Genomic DNA, 20216 nt, shown 5'->3' with positions numbered 1-20216 from the left:
TATCACTTGAATGAGGATAAACTTTCTTTTTTCATATATTCCAAAATATAGTTTTGTTGACCCAGCATGAATGATGTAAATGACCTAGATAATATTCCACATGAACAATAAAAAGAACAGAACATTATCCTGAAATATAAAGTCAGATTGACTATGATATACCACCCACTAACTTTAGATAAGCAAGTGGCCCGTCAGAAAGAAAATGTCAAAAAGGTGCACATTATTTCATTCCTTTCAAACTGGTGAATATTAGACTATCCACATTTAAGTGGCTAAAATAGTTTCTCAGATGTCATAGAAAAAATGATGGTGCACTACATGAGTAAGTACCAGAAGTAATTTAATTATCTAGAAAGTACATAAGGCACTCAAGAAAATTCACTCGCATTTAAAATGTCACTAGTTAAAATCATAAGCAAACTTTACTTGACATGAAAGATAAACAAGTCAACCGAATGTCACTTTTTACTCAGTTTTCTGTCATCTTTTTATGAAGAAGCTTGGTTTGCCAGATAGCTGTCATTACAAGAGGCTGCGATACTATACATTAAAGACTCAAAAAAATGACCTCTGTTGCATAAGATGATGATGTCAGCTTTATCAGGTAGACCAGACAGGAAACATGATCAGATAGGCTAAATCTATTTTATTGTAAAGTTACAGTTACAGAATCTTGAAAGTCTGCAAGTACAAATCTCCTGCCATTGCCTTTACAGTCTGAGAAACCAAGGTGGGTACCTTTTGAGCCTCTTGCTCCACCCACTGTCCAGTTGTGACTATGCACTCTCTTTGTTCAGTGGTCACCAACCAGTGGTCTGTAGACCACTGGTGGTCCGCGAGAAAATTTTGATGGTCTGTAGAAAAATTATTTGCATTTTATATTGCACTAAATATTATTTATCTTTTTTAAAAATTCATATTAGTGGTCCGCAGGATTTAAAATTATTATTATTTATTTATTTATTTATTTTATTTATTTATTTACATTTATATCCCGCCTTTCTCCGAAGACTCAGGGCGGCTTACAGTGGTATAAGGCACTGTAAAATTATGAATTTAGTGGTGCCTGAGGTCCGAAAGGTTCATGACCCCTGTCTCAGTTGACCATTCCATATGCAGCATCTCTTCACTCCATATACCATATGAGATTAAAACAATGAATGGCTTATGATATTATTTAAGTTTATCTATTTAAATAATCTAAGGGTGGCTCAGTGGCTAAGATGCCGAGCTTGTCAATCGAAATGTCACAGTTCAGCGGTTCAAATCCCTACTGACGCATACAGATTATAATGATGATCAAGTATCTGAGGGATCCTATAAAGATCATAAATGGTCTTATAGTCCACAAAGTAATTTTTTTCAGCACAATTATTACTGAAGAAGTTTCTTAGATGAGAAGCGAAATATCTTCCAAAAAAAAAAACATGAAAGTTCAGTTGCCTCCTGAAAAACCACCTTTGGGTCAGTGCTGCCATGTTTTTGGAAGTATAACAAGGCTCTTGAAAAGTATGTCCTTTTACTCTTCAAATCAATGTGCAGTATTTCCTTTACAGGACAAATCCACACTATATATTGTGCTCATCACCTTATTGTGATACAATGAGTTACAGTAAGAGAATCTAAGTTCTATTTTATGGAAACTAATTTTATCTTACATTTCCATTTTCCTACTTATTGGGTGATGAATTTATACTTATCATTTAATGGAATTAACTTTACATGCAGTTCTATTTTCATAATTAGACATAAAATCTTGCCTTTCTATCTCAGCAATTAGTCCATTTAGCTCTATCACTGTTTTGCTTTCTAAAGACACTTCTTGTTTATTAATCTTAAGACTACAAGCTTCATTGGAGATTGTTATCAGAAGTCAGATATGCAGAACTGTTTATCACAACCCCCAAATAGGTACCCCTAATAGTCATCCATATTAGTTTGCATATCTCTGGCCTGTAAATCTCTGGTTTGATTTTGCTAGCAATTTCCTCTTCTTACTGCTGAAGAACTTGCATAGTTCTCAGACAGAAGAAGAAGAAAAACAGTCATGTGTCTATATTAAAATATAAAAATCAAATAAAATCTCCAAACTTAAAATTGCACAACTGGATTTATGTATTAACTAATGTAAAAATGAAGGTTTGGATCATGAAACATCTGAACTGATTGAAATCCTGCCTGATTGCAGTCAGTCACAGGAGGGCTATTAGTCAAATAAATTTTTAAAATGTTAATTGTTTATCAGTGTGAAGAATTTGAGCCCCAGAGAATGCAGAGATTCTATTTTTGTCTTTCTTGTTAGTTTGTTGATTAGTAAAATTGACTTCCACCAAATACTGGAATAGAAATTTTACAAATAATTTAACTAGTGGTAAATTAGAAGACCAATAACAACTTTGAAACTTCAAAAAAAAAAACAACCAAAACCCAAATAGTTTAATATCTCTCATGCCTTCAGCCTTCAATACTTTTTACAACCTGGTTTTGGGAAGATTAAGAAACATATTTCTAATTCCCTTTTGTAGTTATGAGAGTGGGTTGCTACTGAGCATTCTGATGGGGTATGGTGGAAATACACCAAGATATATGATCGCTTTCTCTAAACTAGAAGTCCCCAAATTTTACAGCTTAGCGGCCCAGCAGTGTGGAGAGGGGAATATGCACTGGCCTGCCACTTGTACAAGTTGAGCTGTGTGCATGCAAGCCCACCACTTGTGCAGCCCAGTTCAAAATAGTCCACAATCCAGTAGTGGGCCACAGTCCAAGGGTTGGGGATCCCTTCTCTAAAGCACTGTCAACAGCTATGAGTGAAAATTTAAGAGGATTAAAGGAAGTTGCAGTCCCAAATGGGTGATCCAGAATCAGTTTGTGGAAAGCTGGTATCTAATATTTCCCAGACAAAGACTGATGAGAATGAGAGGATGGAACTCAATGATTTTTTTTTTATTTGCATTTATATCCCGCCCTTCTCTGAAGACTCAGGGCGGCTTACACTATGTTAGCAATAGTCTTCATCCATTTGTATGTTATATACAAAGTCAACTTATTGCCCCCAACAATCTGGGTCCTCATTTTACCTAACTTATAAAGGATGGAAGGCTGCCACAGGGAAGTATTTTTAACAAACGTAAAGCTACACTTACAGTTTCGATGTTTTAATTCCTTGCTGATCTGAGTCACAATTAGTACATTTCATTATCAAAAACTATTCAAAGTATATATGACCTAATCATAAGATTCTTCATACTAAAAGCCTGTAGAGATTCTCAGTCAGCAGGTCAAGGTTTTCCCAAATGTGCTTTTTTCAGGAGACAGCTGGACATTCTTGTTTTTTCTTTTGAAGACATTTCACTTCTCATCCAAGAAGCTCCTTCAGCTCTGACAGGATAGTGGGGAATGGAAGGATTTATATTCCTTGCAGGCAGCTGGTCATTTGCATCCTTTTAGAGGGTCGTTGAAGCACTGGGAGGTTTATCTGTGTCCTCGGGGTGACAGTGACACTGTCCGGTCAGAGCTGAAGAAGCTTCTTGGATGAGAAGTGAAATGTCTTCAAAAGAAAAAAATGAGTTGCCTCCTGAAAAAGCACCTTTGGGACAACCATGACCTGGATGACTGAGAATCTCTACAGTCTTTTAGCTATACAATTTGGGATGAACACCCTTTGAATGGCTTGGGAGTAGGAATGGATTTCCAGAGGAAAAATTGCAGACTACAGGAACCAGGAGTACCACTCAGGTGACCCTGAGGACACAGATAAATCTCCAACTGCTTCAAGGACCCTCTAAAAGGATGCAAATGACCAGCTGGCTGCAAGGAATATAAATCCTTCCATTCCCCACTATTCTGTCAGAGCTGAAGAAGCTTCTGGGATGAGAACCAAAATGTCTTTAAAAGAAAAAAATATGGAAGTCCAATTAACTCTTGAAAAAGCATTTTTGGGGTTCTTCATACTACATAAATCTTTATTTTTACACCCTCCCCAAATGGTATTTTATTATAGAAATGCATTAATTGCAGTTTATGACATGTATTCCATTTCGTTGGCTACGCTAGAAAATGTTGATTTTTTTTTAATTACATGCATAAAATCATTTAAATTATTTTCTATTCTCTTTTACTTATACCTTGCCAACTTCAGAAACAAGGGTAACATTTAAGCAACCAACAGCCCTAAGAGTAATTGCTGTTAATATATCATGAAACCACCAATGATTTGCAAGGGAAGAGAGTTCATCATGCTAAGACTCTTACATAACCTTTTTTTCCCTCTGTGATATGCACTAAAGCTTTGAAATAATTTTAAAAGCTACTTCAGAGGAACCTGCATAATGAAGGCTGCTAATTAACACCTTCTAGTTAAAGGCATCACACAGAATACAGATGATAAACCAAAAAAAAAAAAAGAGGGGGGGGAGGATCCAAGATTCTTTTTTGATGAAACCTAGTAATGATTTTACCTTTGAAGCCTGATTGTACAATTGCTACATAATGGGATAGATTACAGGCTGATTACTAAATGAGGAACAATCTATTTTGCTGTAAATGCAGTTAAAGCAGAAGGCATCTACCAATCATTTGTTTTATCTCAGAGTGTGTTATGGAAAAGAAAATAGATAAATACAACAGCTTTTTCTAGAGAATGCACTTATCTTCAGCTTCATTTCTCAACTGAAATGTCATAATGCCCCCCGGGCTGCTTCTACTACTACTATAACATTATAAGACATCCACATTACTCTTCCCAATCATCAGTTTCTGTCTAGAGTTACTTCCTGCTTAGCCATCCGGTCTTATCATTAAAATGGTAGATTGAAGATTCACAATTGGCTACCAACTCTGTTCCAATGCTTTATATAAAAGTATCTATACATGATTACTATAGCACAATCAAGTATAGATACTCTTATACACAAACACATAGTTCAGTGTTTGATAAGATATAAGCAGACAAATGTGAATTTACTAAAAGATGGACTACTATTCTTCATTTAAAAGGAAATCTTGGGGCTTGAACAAGTACTGTGATTGATGATTGCCATAGATTACTTGTTCAAGCCCCAAGTATTATTTGGACACACTGAGCAGATTATAATAACCTATGTCAGAGATTGGTTAAGCTTAGTTCTTTTAGCTGGGAAAGGAAGGAAAGTGCAAATTTCTATCATTATCACCTTTCAAGACCCTACACCTAATTTAGCCAGGTGGAATAAAAACATTTTAAAGAAGGCATTTCAGCTGCATGTTATCTAGGGAATCACTGCATATTAATTAGGTAGCACTTTTAATCAATACTCTAAGTTAATGCTTAACAGTTATCATACTTAGTGTTTCATATCAATTTGCCTTAAAAACACTAATCTGTGGGCTAAATAAAGTATTGCCCTATTTCCATAATATAAAGGGTAAGTATTACATTGCTTATATAAACATTATATATTATCAAATATACCATTACATAATCATCAGCATCTTGGAGCAAACTAAGAAGGTAACCAAACCAGATGAATTAATTATATCTTATTGTAAAACTACATTGACATCAGGTTTAGCAGGTTCTGACCAGTTCTGGAGAACCGGTAGCAGAAATTTTGAGTAGTTCAGAGAACTGGTAAATACCACCTCTGACTGGCCCTCCCCCTCTATTCTCTGCCTCCTGAGTCCCAGCTGATCGGGAGGAAATGGGAATTTTGCAGTAACCTTCCCCTGGAGCGGGGTGGGAATAGAGATTTTAAAGTATTCTTCCCCTGCCATGCCCACCAAACCATGCCCACCAAGCCACACCCACAGAACTGGTAGTAAAAAATGTTGAATCCCACCACTGATAGAACCTAAAAACTTGAAGGATTCAACTATTGATACATTTAAGTGATTGTCCACTAGGACTCCAAGGTCCTCTCACAATTACTACTATTGAGCAAGGTACCTCATATACTGTACCTGTGCATTTTGTTTTTCTTGCCTAAATGTAGAACCTTACTTTTTTCACCCTGGAATTTCATTTTGTTAGATAACACCCAAAGTTCAAGTCTGTCTAGATCCTGCTGGATCTTAAACCTGGAGTGTTGGCTATTCCTGCCAGTTTGGTGTCATCTGTACATTTGATGAGTTCCCCTCCTCTCCCCTTGTCTAAATTATTTATGAAGCTATTGAAGAATATCGGGCCTAAGATAGAGCCCTGGGATACTGCACTATGTACTTCCTTCCAGTAGACGCAGTTCCATTAAGGACTATTTGTTGATTAGTCATGAATGGTACACTTCGGGGTTGCTTCGTTTCAGAATGGCTGCTGTTCTCCCTGATTTGGAGGCACAAAAGATATTGGTGCAGATGCTGCTAAGTTTAAAGGGTGAACTAATCTTTTTCTGATGCTGACATCCCGATATTACTTCAGGATGTCTAAGTCATAAGTAGATACCTTTACATATTAATCAAATTTATAACCCATCTCACAGAAAGTGATTCTTTGCTAGGATTTGGGTTTCTGGCTTCAAATTGAAATTATATTATCAATGGGGAGAGAAGATGCTTGTAAGTAAGGTTGCTCACATTTAGGGGAAGGGTATGAGAATACCTCTTTTGTACTCAACTCACTTCTGGATAGAGAATCGGAAGTCATCATATTCTCAAGGTGATGGACATTTGGAAGGAGGCACTTGCAAACAGTTTTATGAACAGTTTGATCTTTGCTTGTCAACTGCAAAGGAGCCATTCTCTGTAAAATTGGCCCTTGGTTATTCATCAATAAATTCATAAAGGAAGCAACTTTAATTTTGGTACTGTTTCTACATGAAATGAGTGGCTGCCCCTAAGTCTACAAGAGCAGAAAGTTCCACTTCTGCCTGGAATCTAAAATAACAATTACACAAATATTTAAGTATGCTTGCCTACTGTTGACTGCCTGAGTTCTCCTTAAAAGGTAGATGGCCATTTGAAGTAAAAGTTTGCTCCCCAACTCCCCCATCTGCCTATCTCACCCCAATTTATGTGCCCTTTGGTCCCCCTGCTGCCCTTCACTTCCATCTCAAGTAATCTTTGCTATCTTTGCTACTTTGCTACTTTTTACTTTTTTCTTTGCTATCTTTGCTACTTCAGCTTCAATTGCAACAATATACGAGCACACAATAGATTTAAACTTAATGTTAACCACTCCAATCTTGATTGAAGGAAATATGATTTCAGTAACAGAGTTGTTAATGCTTGGAATACACTACCTGACTCTGTGGTCTCTTCCCAAAATCCCCAAAGCTTCAACCAAAAACTGTCTACTATTGACCTCACCCCTTTTCTAAGAGGTCTGTAAGGGACGTGCATAAGAGCACCAGCGTGCCTACCGTTCCTGTCCTATTGTTTCCTTTTGTTATATCCAATTAATATAGTTATTACATACTTATGATTATATATATGCTTTATATAGTATAGTTATTTCATGCTTTTTTTTTATTATTCAAAAGGTTTTACAGAAAATTTTTTCCCCCTTTCCCCCCCCCTCCCCTCCCTTCACAACCCCCCTCCCTCCCCCGACTTCCCGGAACGAGCACAAGGTATAGTTAAAAATAAAACAAACATATGCTAAAAAAATTTCACCCCAACTTAATTATACCCCTACAATCATCAATTCCTAACTTCCCCTGAAAACAATCAAATTTCATGCTTATGCTTATGTATATTGTTGTGACAAAATTAATTAATTTTATATATATATATGTATGTTTTCTGAGGTTTTCGCGGGTGTTTGTATGTAGGTCTTTGGTTATTCGGGTTTTCTCCCGCATAAAATTGGAAGTGTCTTGGCAACGTTTCAACGAAGTCTCATTCGTCATCTTCAGGCTTCAGCTTCGTGCTTCTGGGAGCAATGTGTGACTGCAGCTGTTTCTTCCTTTTTAACTGCTAGTGGGGGTTTGAACTGATTGGGTGGGAGCTTGGCTGTGCTCTGATTGGATGGGGTTTTTTTGTGCTCTGATTGGCTGGGGGCATGTCCTGTTTGGGTGGGGGCTTGGTTGTGCTCAGATTAGTCTGAGTTGCAGGGGGATTTGAGCTGGTGAGCTGCACTGCTGCTGTTTGGCTTCGTGGTCGTGGTCGTGCTACATCTTCATAGTGGGTGTCAGTTTGCTGCATGTATGGATTGGAGGGGTTTGAAATGGCTAATGTTGCAGCTGCGGTCTGGCTTCTGGTCCTTGGTCATGCTTCCTGATCAGTGTGGGTTTGGGTCTGCTTTCTGGGTGGATGTGTGATGGTGACATCCTGTGTGGACCTCGTGAGTGTGGGTCTGGTGTCATTCCTCGTGTTAAGGACTCGTTTGTCAATAAGGGCGGGTTTCCAAATGGCTGGTAGGCGGGAAGTATCATCTCGTTTGTTCATGCTGTGTGGGCGTTTTTCTATCTCGATGGCTTCTCTGATTATTCTGTTGTTAAAGTGTTCAGTTTTGGCGATAGTTCTGGTCTTTTTAAAGTCAATATCGTGTCCTGTGGCTTTAAGGTGTTGGACCAGGGAAGAAGTTGGTTCCTCTTTTTTGACTGAGTTCTTGTGTTCTTCAATGCGTGCACTTATTCTTCTGTTGGTTTGTCCAATGTATGTGGTGGGGCAGGCGGTGCATGGGATTTCATATACTCCTTGATTTTCTAACTCAATTTTGTCTTTGGGGTTTCTTAGGATGGTGGATATTTTTTGGTTTGTGCAGAATGCTGTCTTGATGTTATGTTTGTGGAGGATCTTGCTGATTCTGTCTGTGGTGCCTTTTATATATGGGAGGAGGGCTGTGCCATTTTCTTGTTCTCTGTCTTGGGTTTTAGTGGGGGGTTCTTTTTGGATTAGTTTGGTAATCTTATTTCTCTGGAATCCATTGGATGTTAGTACGTTTGTGAGAGTGTGTAGTTCGGTTTTTAGGTGTTGTTCGTCAGCTAAGCGTTTTGTTCTAGAGATGAGTGTCTTGGCTACGGAGTTGATCTGTGCTGGGTGGTGGTGTGAGAGTGCGTGCAGATAGCGGTTTGTGTGTGTTTTCTTCTGGTAGATGGTGTGTCCTAGGGAGCCATTGGGTTTCTTGTAGACTAAGACATCTAGGAAGGGAAAGTTGGTTGTTAACTTCTGTTTCCATGGTGAACTGTATTTTGGGGTGTAGTAAAAAGTAAAAAGGAAGAAACAGCTGCAATCACACATTGCTCCCAGAAGCACGAAGCTGAAGCCTGAAGATGACGAATGAGACTTCGTCGAAACGTCGGCAAGACACTTCCAATTTTACGCGGGAGAAAACCCGAATAACCAAAGACCTACATACAAACACCCGCGAAACCCTCAGAAAACAAATATTGCCCTTCTACGGAGAGAAAATCCACCATCTGACCAGGATGTATGAAAAACTAGAAGTCCAAAGAGCTTCCATTTTATGTGACCTTGCATTCCTACAAAACTGCCGAGATCAAAATTTAATCCCCACATGTTCCAATTGAAATTCCACTCCAACTCTGCAGCCGCCAAACGCATCCTAAAAAGAACAGAATTGGCCCTAATCAGAAATGAACTTCACACAAAAAGATTCCTCCTAGATCAAATCAACAAAGATCTCCTCACACTTCATCTCAAACTCAGCAACAAGATCCACCCTGCACTTTGGGACAAATCCAAACAACTCGCCGTTTGGAGAGCCGAAACACAGACCACCCTCAAGACAGAAACACACACCAACAAACTCCGAAGACTACAAGAATGCCAGAAACAAACCCCTCCACCCTCACAGCCACACATGAAACAAACAGTGCATAACATCTCAGATAGGATCCTCACCAAAGCTGAAACCGATGTCCTTTCCAAAGGATTCAACTTTGCAGTCACTCCCAAATACACCCCCACTGAAACCATTATATGCAGAGTTGAAACCAGCCTGACCAAAATCAACCCGGATGACGCTAACAAAATCAGACTCGAAATCACCAACATCCTCTGCAGCAGCAAGCCACCCAAAAGCAACTTACCCAAAGAGGAACAGACAGCACTACTTAACCTGAAAAAAGACACCAGCATAATAATCCTACCAGCAGACAAGGGGAACACCACGGTGGTTATGAACACATCGGACTACCAAACCAAATTAACCAACCTACTCCAAGACCCTGCATACAAGCCCCTAAAAACAGACCCCACCACCTACCTAGAAAAAACCACTAGATCCAAAATAAAAGCCTCCCCCATCAGTGAAGAAATCCAACAAAGAATCATTCCCAGGGAGAAATCATCCAGATGCCCTAAGCTCTATGGCCTCCCCAAGATACACAAAGAAGGAACCCCACTCAGACCCATAGTCAGCTCCATAGGCTCGCCTCTACAAAACCTAGCCAAATTTCTCGCCAAACAACTACAGCCCTATGCAGAATCCATCGCCTCACACGTAAAAAACTCATTCTAGTTCATAGATATCATAAAGAAACAAAACTTACAGCCCAGCGACCTACTCATGAGCTTTGACGTCATATCCCTCTTCACCCAAGTGCCAAAGAAGCCTTGACAGCTATCCAAAACAAATATAACCCCCCCAAGCACATCCTAGATCTGACCAACCACTGCCTATCCAACACATACTTCATCTATAACGGACAAAAATACAAACAAATAGAAGGCGCACCCATGGGATCACCCCTCTCACCTGTCATTGCCAACCTCTACATGGAACACTTTGAAACCCAAGCACTAGAAAAAGCTCATCACAAACCCAAACTCTGGCTCAGATACGTAGACGACACCTTCATAATCTGGCCACATGGGAAAGAAAAACTTGACAACTTCTTCACACACCTCAATAGCCTACACCCCAAAATACAGTTCACCATGGAAACAGAAGTTAACAACCAACTTCCCTTCCTGGATGTCTTAGTCTACAAGAAACCCAATGGCTCCCTAGGACACACCATCTACCAGAAGAAAACACACACAAAGCGCTATCTGCACGCACTCTCACACCACCACCCAGCACAGATCAACTCCGTAACCAAGACACTCATCTCTAGAACAAAACGCTTAGCTGACGAACAACACCTAAAAACCGAACTACACACTCTCACAAACGTACTAACATCCAATGGATTCCAGAGAAATAAGATTACCAGCCATTTGGAAACCCACCCTTATTGACAAACGAGTCCTTAACACGAGGAATGACACCAGACCCACACTCACGAGGTCCACACAGGATGTCACCATCACACATCCACCCAGAAAGCAGACCCAAACCCACACTGATCAGGAAGCACGACCAAGGACCAGAAGCCAGACCGCAGCTGCAACATTAGCCATTTCAAACCCCTCCAATCCATACATGCAGCAGACTGACACCCACTATGAACATGTAGCACGACCACGAACACGAAGCCAAACAGCAGCAGTGCAGCTCACCAGCTCAAATCCCCCTGCAACTCAGACTAATCTGAGCACAACCAAGCCCCCACCCAAACAGGACACACCCCCAGCCAATCAGAGCACAAAAAAACCCCATCCAATCAGAGCACAGCCAAGCTCCCACCCAATCAGTTCAAATCCCCACTAGCAGTTAAAAAGGAAGAAACAGCTGCAATCACACATTGCTCCCAGAAGCACGAAGCTGAAGCCTGAAGATGACGAATGAGACGAATGAGGTTGATGAGATGTGCCTGGTCTAGCCCTTTGCACCAAGAAGTTGCTTTGGTGTGTGCTGCTGAACCAGGTTGGGGCTGGGTTTTTTGGCATGCCACTAATCTGAGGCTTCTTATTGCTCGATCCGTGAGGTGCCAGAAATCCCATCCCCAACATCGACCAACAGTATGATATAAAGGGACTTCTTCATTCCCAGGTCACAATCACATGACCATGGGGGTGATGGGATAGCTAGAACTCCAAGGACCAGTCCTAATATATTATTTATTCATCTTGAATAATCTTGAATAATTGCTGAATAAATGGCCATAAATCAAGGATTGCTTTTAATGGATTGGCTTCTTTAGATAGTTGTGATAAAAGACAGGCCCTAATCATGACTTTAGTGCTATTGGCTTAGGCTGGATGAGACAATGGGATAATGGGTCAGAGCAGAATTTCTAAGCCAGGGGTCTCCAACCTTGGCAACTTGAAGACTAGTGGACTTCAATTCCCAGAATTCTGGGGAATTCTGAGGAATTCTGGGAGTTGGAGTCCACAAGTCTTCAAGTTGCCAAGGTTGGAGACCCCTGCTCTAAGCAACAAAGATCAGGAGTGAAGAGACATTCACTCACTCAGATTCCAGATGCATAGGCTGATTGCACGTTGTTACCTTTAATGCAATACTTATTTCTTCCCAAGTGCCCCATTCCTTGCCAAGGCTGAAATATTTAAACAACACATATATATTTCTGTATCAAAAGATGAGCATATGAAATGATGCAGCCATCTCCCCAGTTTGCCTTAATCAATCTGATTTTTAACCTACTGAGGGCAGGATCAACTATGGTGCTTTAAGAATGGAAAAAGAGCAAAGAAAACTAGAAACATCTCCGTTTCTAGGTATGTCCCTTAGCAGACAGTATTGTACTGTGCTTTTAAAAATGTGTATTCCAGGACTACTTTTTATTCTGCAGACCCAACACCTCTGTGTATCTGTCTCCAAGGCAACACAGAATAATAATAGTGAATGGTGTCATCATAATACACTTCCTTATTAAAGAGCTCCAGCATAGAGAATGATTTATGGATTCATATGACATTCGCAGCTTCACCAAAATACCTCTTGGACACATTTTCACTTTTCAGCAGCTTCAAAGAAAATCCTCAGTTCACTGGAGTTTCAGAAAGAGCTAAGCCAAAAGCACCAGAGGCAAATGAAACCATTAATTAATTCCTAAACTACCCTGACACATTTTTGCTGGCTTCTTTCATTATTGCTAGCACACCTATTATCTTGCTCCTTTAATTCTGAATTGTTGATTTTATGCAAACTACTAACATATTTTCTACATTCAAGAGGGAAAAAAAGCCCTTACTTTTAATGCTTTAATTTACAATGTTAATCCCATAAAAGGTCTGCAAACCCTTTTGTGTGTACCTGATATAGGAGATGACCATGTAGAACCCAAGGGTGGAGTCAAAGATGTCATCAGTTTGAAATCGTTATATTCCCACAAGACACGCAAGTCCAGCCCCTCCCCCCACAAATTCTATTGACACTTTTCTAGCGCCAATTTGGCTTGACTATTAGTAGATCAGATTCTTGTCTGAAATAAACTTTTAGTGCTTTGAACTCTACTCCCTGGTATCTGTGGTTGTTAGAAAGAACATGGAGCCATGAGAATGCTGTGGATTTAAGGGTTCCAGATATTATTCTCATTGTGTCATTAAGGTGAACATCAATTTCATTGATTTGATAACTTTTTCACATACATGTGCACAGTATTTGGCAATAGAATATACTCATAATTGTGCCACTATACACAGTGATTTTTTTTTGTGCGCTCCAACTTGTTCCCACAAGTTCTAATTTGTCATCCCCCCCACAATCAAATTGTTCCTGATTGTCAAGATGTTTTCCAAATGCAAGGCACCAGTTAAGGAATATTCTGAGATGGTTTGGTTGGTAGTTGTATTTTATCCTCTTTCCACAAAAAGGCACATTTAACTCTCTTTGATGTATGATTGCTTAGATGGAAGGCAGTTGTTCCTTCTTTCCAGGCTGGGTTCTAAACAAAGAGAAGCTGCTGTAAGCTTCTCCATTTATCAAAGCTCTCACTCCATTTATCAAAGCTGTCCCAAAAGTGCTTTTTTCAAGAGGCAACTGGACTTTCCGATTTTTCTTTGAAGATGTTTCACTTCTCATCCAAGAAGCTTCTTCGGGTCTCATAGTTTCTTGGATGAGAAGCAAAACGCCTTCAAAGAAAAAACAGAAAGTCCAGTTGCCTCTTGAAAAAAGCACCTTTGGGACAACCATGACCTGGATGACTGAGAATCTCCATAGACATTTATCAAAGCTGGTTTCCAAAAACAACTAAAAACTTCAGTGGCTTTTATTGATTTGATTGCAGCTTATGACATGGTGTGGCTTGATGGTTTGATGCGCAAGCTGAAAAATTCTGAAAACTATTCTGTTTTCAAGTAACAGGCCTTATGGAGAACATGTGAAAAAACCCCTGATACTTCAAGGTCACTGTAGGAGGCACCACTACTAAATCCTTTTCCATTAAGAATGGCTTGTCACAGGGATCAGTTCTAGCCCCACTCCTATCTCTATACTTGTGATTTACCAGAAACCAACTCTGAAAAATTTTGCTTTGCTCATAATGTGGCAAAACTATCCAAACCAAGGATTTTGAGGAAGTGGAATACATTCTCACTAAGGATCTGAGTTCCCTAAGCCAACATTATGAGAAGTGGAGGCTAAGCTAACAGAAGATTTAGTAATGATATTTTGGGGAATTAAATACGGGGGCTAAACTTCATTTAAATATTTTTCAGAATGGGATGGAATAGATTTTTTTATTATTATTATTAGATATGTGCAATTAACAATGAATTTTAAAAAGGAGAAGAAAACATATTGTATTAGATCATGACAGGGGGTGAAATTTGAAATAATGTTTAAGGATGTACCTGACTGATAATCTGTCACAATGGTTTTTTTTTATTATGTTTATAAAAATAAAAAAATAAAAGAAGAAGAAGAAGAAGAAGAAGAAGAAGAAGAAGAAGAAGAAGAAGAAGAAGAAGAAGAAGAAGAAGAAGAAGAAGAAGAAGAAGTGGTAGTAGTAGTAGTAGTAGTAGTAGTAGTAGTAGTAGTAGTAGTGGAGGCTATGTCCTAACCCAAATAATAAAGGGGCTTGGATAGTGCAACAGAAGCATAGGTGGGTTGCTGCCAGTTCCGACCGGTTCAGGCAAACCACTAGTTCCAACCACCGGCTAGAACCGCCCACCCACCCGGCGCTATCCCGTCCTATATATCTCACCCTCTGGCTCGCTCAGTCCATCCATGCAGCCCAGTTGATTTCCACGTCTCTCCTGCTCTACTCACCACGGCTGCCCAAAAAGGTGTGCTGAAAGTCGTGAGCAGGAAATCATATGTGTTTGAAACCGCACACGCTCACAATTTTAGTTCCGCACTAGGTGAACCGGTTGTTAAAATTATGTGAAACTCACCTCTGAACATTACAAATTGGATTTGGAGGATAAGTAAGGTAACTTGAACTGATTCACCTAAGGCAGCGGTTCTCAACCTGTGGGTCAGGACCCCGTTGGAGGTCGAATGACGATTTGCCAGGGGTCGCCTAAGACCATCGGAAATATGGGAAGTATACTTGTGAGTCGAAGAATCGCACTCCAATGATTGACTCCACAAGCCTCAAATCGCTAGCCGAATTCGGCTTCAGGCGCGATGAATTAAAAAAGAGAGAAATCTTTGCTCTGATGTCTCCCTCTCAAACCAGCTGCAATCACTCCCAATCGCTAGCCTAATCTGGCTTTAGGCGCGATAAACTTAATAGGGGAGGAGTCTCCGCTTTAATGCCTCCGTCCTCAAGGAAATCGCAAGCAGTTCAGATCGCTAGCCAATAAGGCTTCAGGCGCGATAAATTCAAAATGAAAATAATTTTACGGTTGGGGTCGCCACATTGTGGGGAATTGTATTAAAGGGGTCGCAGCACTATAAAGGTTGAGAACCACTGGCCTAAGATCATCCTGCTAGTTCAAAATTCAGTATTTCACCACAAGAGACCTGCTTATTAACATTTTGATATATTTGTTTCTGCAAGCCAAATCCTTAGGCACACATCCAAACTGTAATGCCCTGCTTAAATCCTTCTTTTTTTAAAAAAAAAAAATTCCCATAGTTTTACATGAAGAATGAGGACCATGAGAAACTCTTCAAATGCCACTATTGATTCTTTTTAATCATTTTTAATATAAACAAATGAAATGGGAAGTTGGCACAACGAAAGCAAAGCATCAACTTCAAGCATCATATGCAGCAAATAAAGGTCCTGTTCATGAGCATCGTGTGGGCTGATTCGCACCTTTTGATAAATGGTATTTTGTGAATTGCTATATCAGTCATTTTGTGAGTGTAGCTGATACAGGGATTCAAAATTCTAAGTGTACTCCCACTATAAAAAGATTTACTGTGTCACTTTTCCACAAATAGATTGTAACAGCAAAATGAGTTAAGCTTTTTTACCTTAAAAGGGGATTTGTTGGCATTTATTGTTGAATATAAATGTGGAGCTCCAGACTGAGAAAGAATATCCAGATAGGTCAGGTATTGTCGAGGGGAACTGGCAAAGTTCACATCTTTTCCCAAATTCCTGTCAGGTTCCTGTTTTGAAATCCTATGCAACACAATCAAGGTAAATAAAGTTATCTGTATTTTTTAAAATATGCAATAGATTAAAAAAAAATAACCTGAAATGTTTGAAATATATAACCGGTGTTATATGCGATTTATATTTTTATGGAAGGGAAGAGAATAGTGGCAGCATTAAAAAGCAGAAATATGCCATGGTAAAAAAATTCATGATATTAATAAAAGCATTTTAAAAAAATAGAATAGGTCTTAAGGCTAAAAGGAAGAAACAGAATTTATGAAATAAAAAAGAGTTTGAGAAAAATAACTTGAAGGAACACATACTGTATCAACTGCAAAGCATATCAGCAAAGTTTCAATCCCTGTTGTGTTTTTAAACCTCGGTCTTAGGGCTGTTACCACATTGAACTGTTTTTTTTTAAAGTTAAACATTCCCCTCTTGTTAGGAAGTTCTTAAAGGTAGCACTCTACTCTTTGTGATGTGTGTGTGTGTGTGTGTGTGTGTGTGTGTGTGTGTGTATACACATACATTTATACAAAACATTAAGGGTAACACTCTATTCTTTGTATAGAAAAGAATAGAAGTATACTTTCTAGGAAGTATACACACACACACTTCCTAACAAGAGGGGAATGTTTAACTTTAAAAAAAAAATGTGCATAGGGGATGCGGTGTCTCAGGGTATGTAGGGGACGCGGTGGCTCAGGGGCTAGGACATTGAGCTTGTCGATCAAAAGGTCAGCAGCTCGGCGGTTTGAATCTCTAGTACTGCCATGTAACGGGGTGAGCTCCTACTTGTCCCAGCTTCTGCCAACCTAGTAGTTTCGAAAGCATGTAAAAATGCAAGTAGAAAAAATAGGGACCACCTTTGGTGGGAAGGTAACAGCGTTCCGTGCACCTTTGGCGTTGAGTCATGCCGGCCACATGACCACGGAGATGTCTTCGGACACCGCTGGCTCTTCGGCTTTGAAACGGAGATGAGCACCGCCCCCTAGAGTCGGCAACGACTAGCACATATGTGCGAGGGGAACCTTTACCTTTACCTTATGTATGTATGTATGACATTCTTAGAAAGTATCATTAAAAGAGTAGAGTGCTACCTTTATATATATATATATATATATATATATATATATATATATATATATATATATATATATATATATATATATATATATATATATGTAGGTCTTGGTTATTCGGGTTTTCTCCGCGTAAAATTGGAAGTGTCTTGGCGACGTTCGACGAAGTCTCATTCGTCATCTTCAGGCTTCAGCTTAGTGCTTCTGGGAGCAATGTGTGATTGCAGCTGTTTCTTCCTTTTAACTGCTAGTGGGGTTTGAACTGATTGGGTGGGAGCTTGGCTGTGCTCTGATTGGATGGGGTTTTTGTGCTCTGATTGGCTGGGAAGTGTCCTGTTTGGGTGGGGGCTTGGTTGTGCTCAGATTAGTCTGAGTTGCAGGGGGATTTGAGCTGGTGAGCTGCACTGCTGCTGTTTGGCTTCGTGGTCGTGGTCGTACTACATCTTCGTAGTGGGTGTCAGTCTGCTGCATGTATGGATTGGAGGGGTTTGAAATGGCTAATGTTGCAGCTGCGGTCTGGCTTCTGGTCCTTGGTCGTGCTTCCTGATCAGTGTGGGTTTGGGTCTGCTTTCTGGGTGGATGTGTGGTGGTGACATCCTGTGTGGACCTCGTGAGTGTGGGTCTGGTGTCATTCCTCGTGTTAAGGACTCGTTTGTCAATAAGGGCGGGTTTCCAAATGGCTGGTAGGCGGGAGGTATCATCTCGTTTGTTCATGCTGTGTGGGTGTTTTTCTATCTCGATGGCTTCTCTGATTATTCTGTTGTTAAAGTGTTCAGTTTTGGCGATAGTTCTGGTCTTTTTAAAGTCAATATCGTATCCTGTGGCTTTAAGGTGTTGGACCAGGGAAGAAGTTGGTTCCTCTTTTTTGACTGAGTTCTTGTGTTCTTCAATGCGTGCACTTATTCTTCTGTTGGTTTGTCCGATGTATGTGGTGGGGCAGGCGGTGCATGGGATTTCATATACTCCTTGATTTTCTAACTCAACGATATTGACTTTAAAAAGACTTACTAATATATTGCCATTTGCAATCTTCCCAGCTAGCCTTCCAACAAAAGCAAGGGGGGAAGTCAAATTCACTTAATAACCACATGATTCATTTAAGCAATACACTTAACTGTAGTAAAAAAAAAATCAGATGTGATTCACTTAATAACCAACTTGCTTAGAAAGAAAAATTCTGGTCCCAATTGTGATAATAAATCAAGAATTATCTATATTTTCCCTTTGTAGTCTTATTCTTATCCATGTTTTCCATTTTAATTGATTTAGTACTATATTTTAAGGTTAATTTATATTTTATATTTTAATTGTAGATTACTCTTTTAAACAAATAATTCCCTCGACATTTTCAAACTATTCACTGAGTCTGCATTACTATTAACCTTCTTATTGTTCCTATCATCCATCTCCTCCCACTTAAGACTGTATGACTGTAACTTTGTTGCTTGTATTCCTACAATTTATATTTATTGTTTCCTAGTATGATTTGATTGCTTATTTGTACCTGATGGCTATCATTAAGTGTTGTACCTTATGATTCTTGATGAATGTATCTTTTCATTTATGTACACTGAGAGCATATGCACCAAAGACAAATTCCTTGTGTATCCAATCACACTTTGCCAATAAAAAATTCTATTCTATTCTATTCTACAACACCCAGAATAAATCCAGAATTTGTGTGAGATGGGCAACCATATTACATGAAAAATAAATAAAATGCATGAAGATAAACCTGGTTGAATCTTCAGGGTCTTCAGATGAGGATGTTTCCAGATGCCAGTCATGGGTCTTCGGGAGATCAGAAAGCTCACGGGCTATAATATGCTGTGTATAATCATCATGCCATGTAAACCCTAAAAAATAGTTGCAAAAATACTGATCCAGAAAGCTGAGATTTTGGCAAACAAAACAAAGCAGAGGAAAAAACATACTAATCTTGCACTACATAAGCAATTATCACAATGCATTCAATGTTGGTAGGCTTTTTTTTTTTTTTTTATAAATCAATTTCCTACTTGTTTTAGAAGAATAGCGACAGGATTCCTTGCGCCTGCAAATTATTGGGCTAACTATACTGAAATACTGATGTTTTTAAAATGTTCCTTTCTAAAAAAGACAGTGGGTGTTATGATGAGATTTAAAAAGATTATATTTAATGGAATTTAGTGTTTCTTAGTCACAGAGGAACTATAAAGCAAGCATCTTTATTGTCTAATGTGGTTACTTTTCTTTAGTTACAGAAAAGAACTGAATAACTGAGCTGGAATGAATTTCAAAGCTGAATAGTGAGATATAATGAAAAGTTATTTCTCAGAACTGTATCTCATTAGGTTCAAAATATATTCCAAAATATATCACCATTTTATATGATGTTATTGAAACAAGCTAATAATATCAGGGCATGAAGTACACTGATCTGCTGAAAACTATAACCATAAGCAGCAGAGTAATCTATCTAGGGATCAATGTGTGTTTATTTTACCTCAACTAATAGTTTTAAACAAGGTCAAAGTGTCATTGTGAAAGTAAATTCAATGCAATTATATATTAATTACATCTCTTATTAATCTCGTGGTAATTATTCTTAGAATAATGATGTAATCCCAAGAATAATTACTAGTTTGTAAATGTTATGATTAACATTTTTAGTTCATATAGGATTACCACCTGGAATTATCCATAATGATTTAATATGTCTATATCATATTATTACCAATATTGAAATTCTACTTTCTGATACCTTCTTGTGCAATGACATATTAATCACTGATATTGCAACAACAGTGTTAATACTTTTTGGTCAATTAACCTGAAGAGCAGTTCTATATTTTATATTTTATATTTTATATTT

The 20216-nt window shown here is 38.9% G+C and overlaps 1 protein-coding gene and 1 long non-coding RNA gene across 2 annotated transcripts in view; one reads left to right on the top strand and one right to left on the bottom strand.

The window, feature by feature from the left end:
- The window catches only part of PTPRN2 (protein tyrosine phosphatase receptor type N2), a 925005-nt gene that overhangs the window by 635294 nt on the left and 269495 nt on the right, over positions 1–20216 (bottom strand). Inside the window, exons 4-5 of the mRNA XM_058179748.1 lie at positions 19098–19218; positions 16154–16304 (exon numbers count right to left, since the gene is read on the bottom strand). Of these exons, the coding sequence (XP_058035731.1) occupies positions 16154–16304; positions 19098–19218 (272 nt within the window). The remainder of the gene's footprint in view (positions 1–16153; positions 16305–19097; positions 19219–20216) is intronic.
- The window catches only part of LOC131196672 (uncharacterized), a 78364-nt gene continuing 74370 nt past the window's right edge, over positions 16223–20216 (top strand). The window contains exon 1 of the long non-coding RNA XR_009154800.1: positions 16223–16322. This is a non-coding gene — a long non-coding RNA (uncharacterized LOC131196672). The remainder of the gene's footprint in view (positions 16323–20216) is intronic.

The sequence above is a fragment of the Ahaetulla prasina genome, chromosome 4, assembly GCF_028640845.1.
Source record: "Ahaetulla prasina isolate Xishuangbanna chromosome 4, ASM2864084v1, whole genome shotgun sequence".
NCBI lineage: Eukaryota > Metazoa > Chordata > Lepidosauria > Squamata > Colubridae > Ahaetulla > Ahaetulla prasina.
The sequence above is the reverse complement of the archived record's forward strand: the minus strand, read 5'-3'. Positions and strand labels throughout refer to the sequence as shown.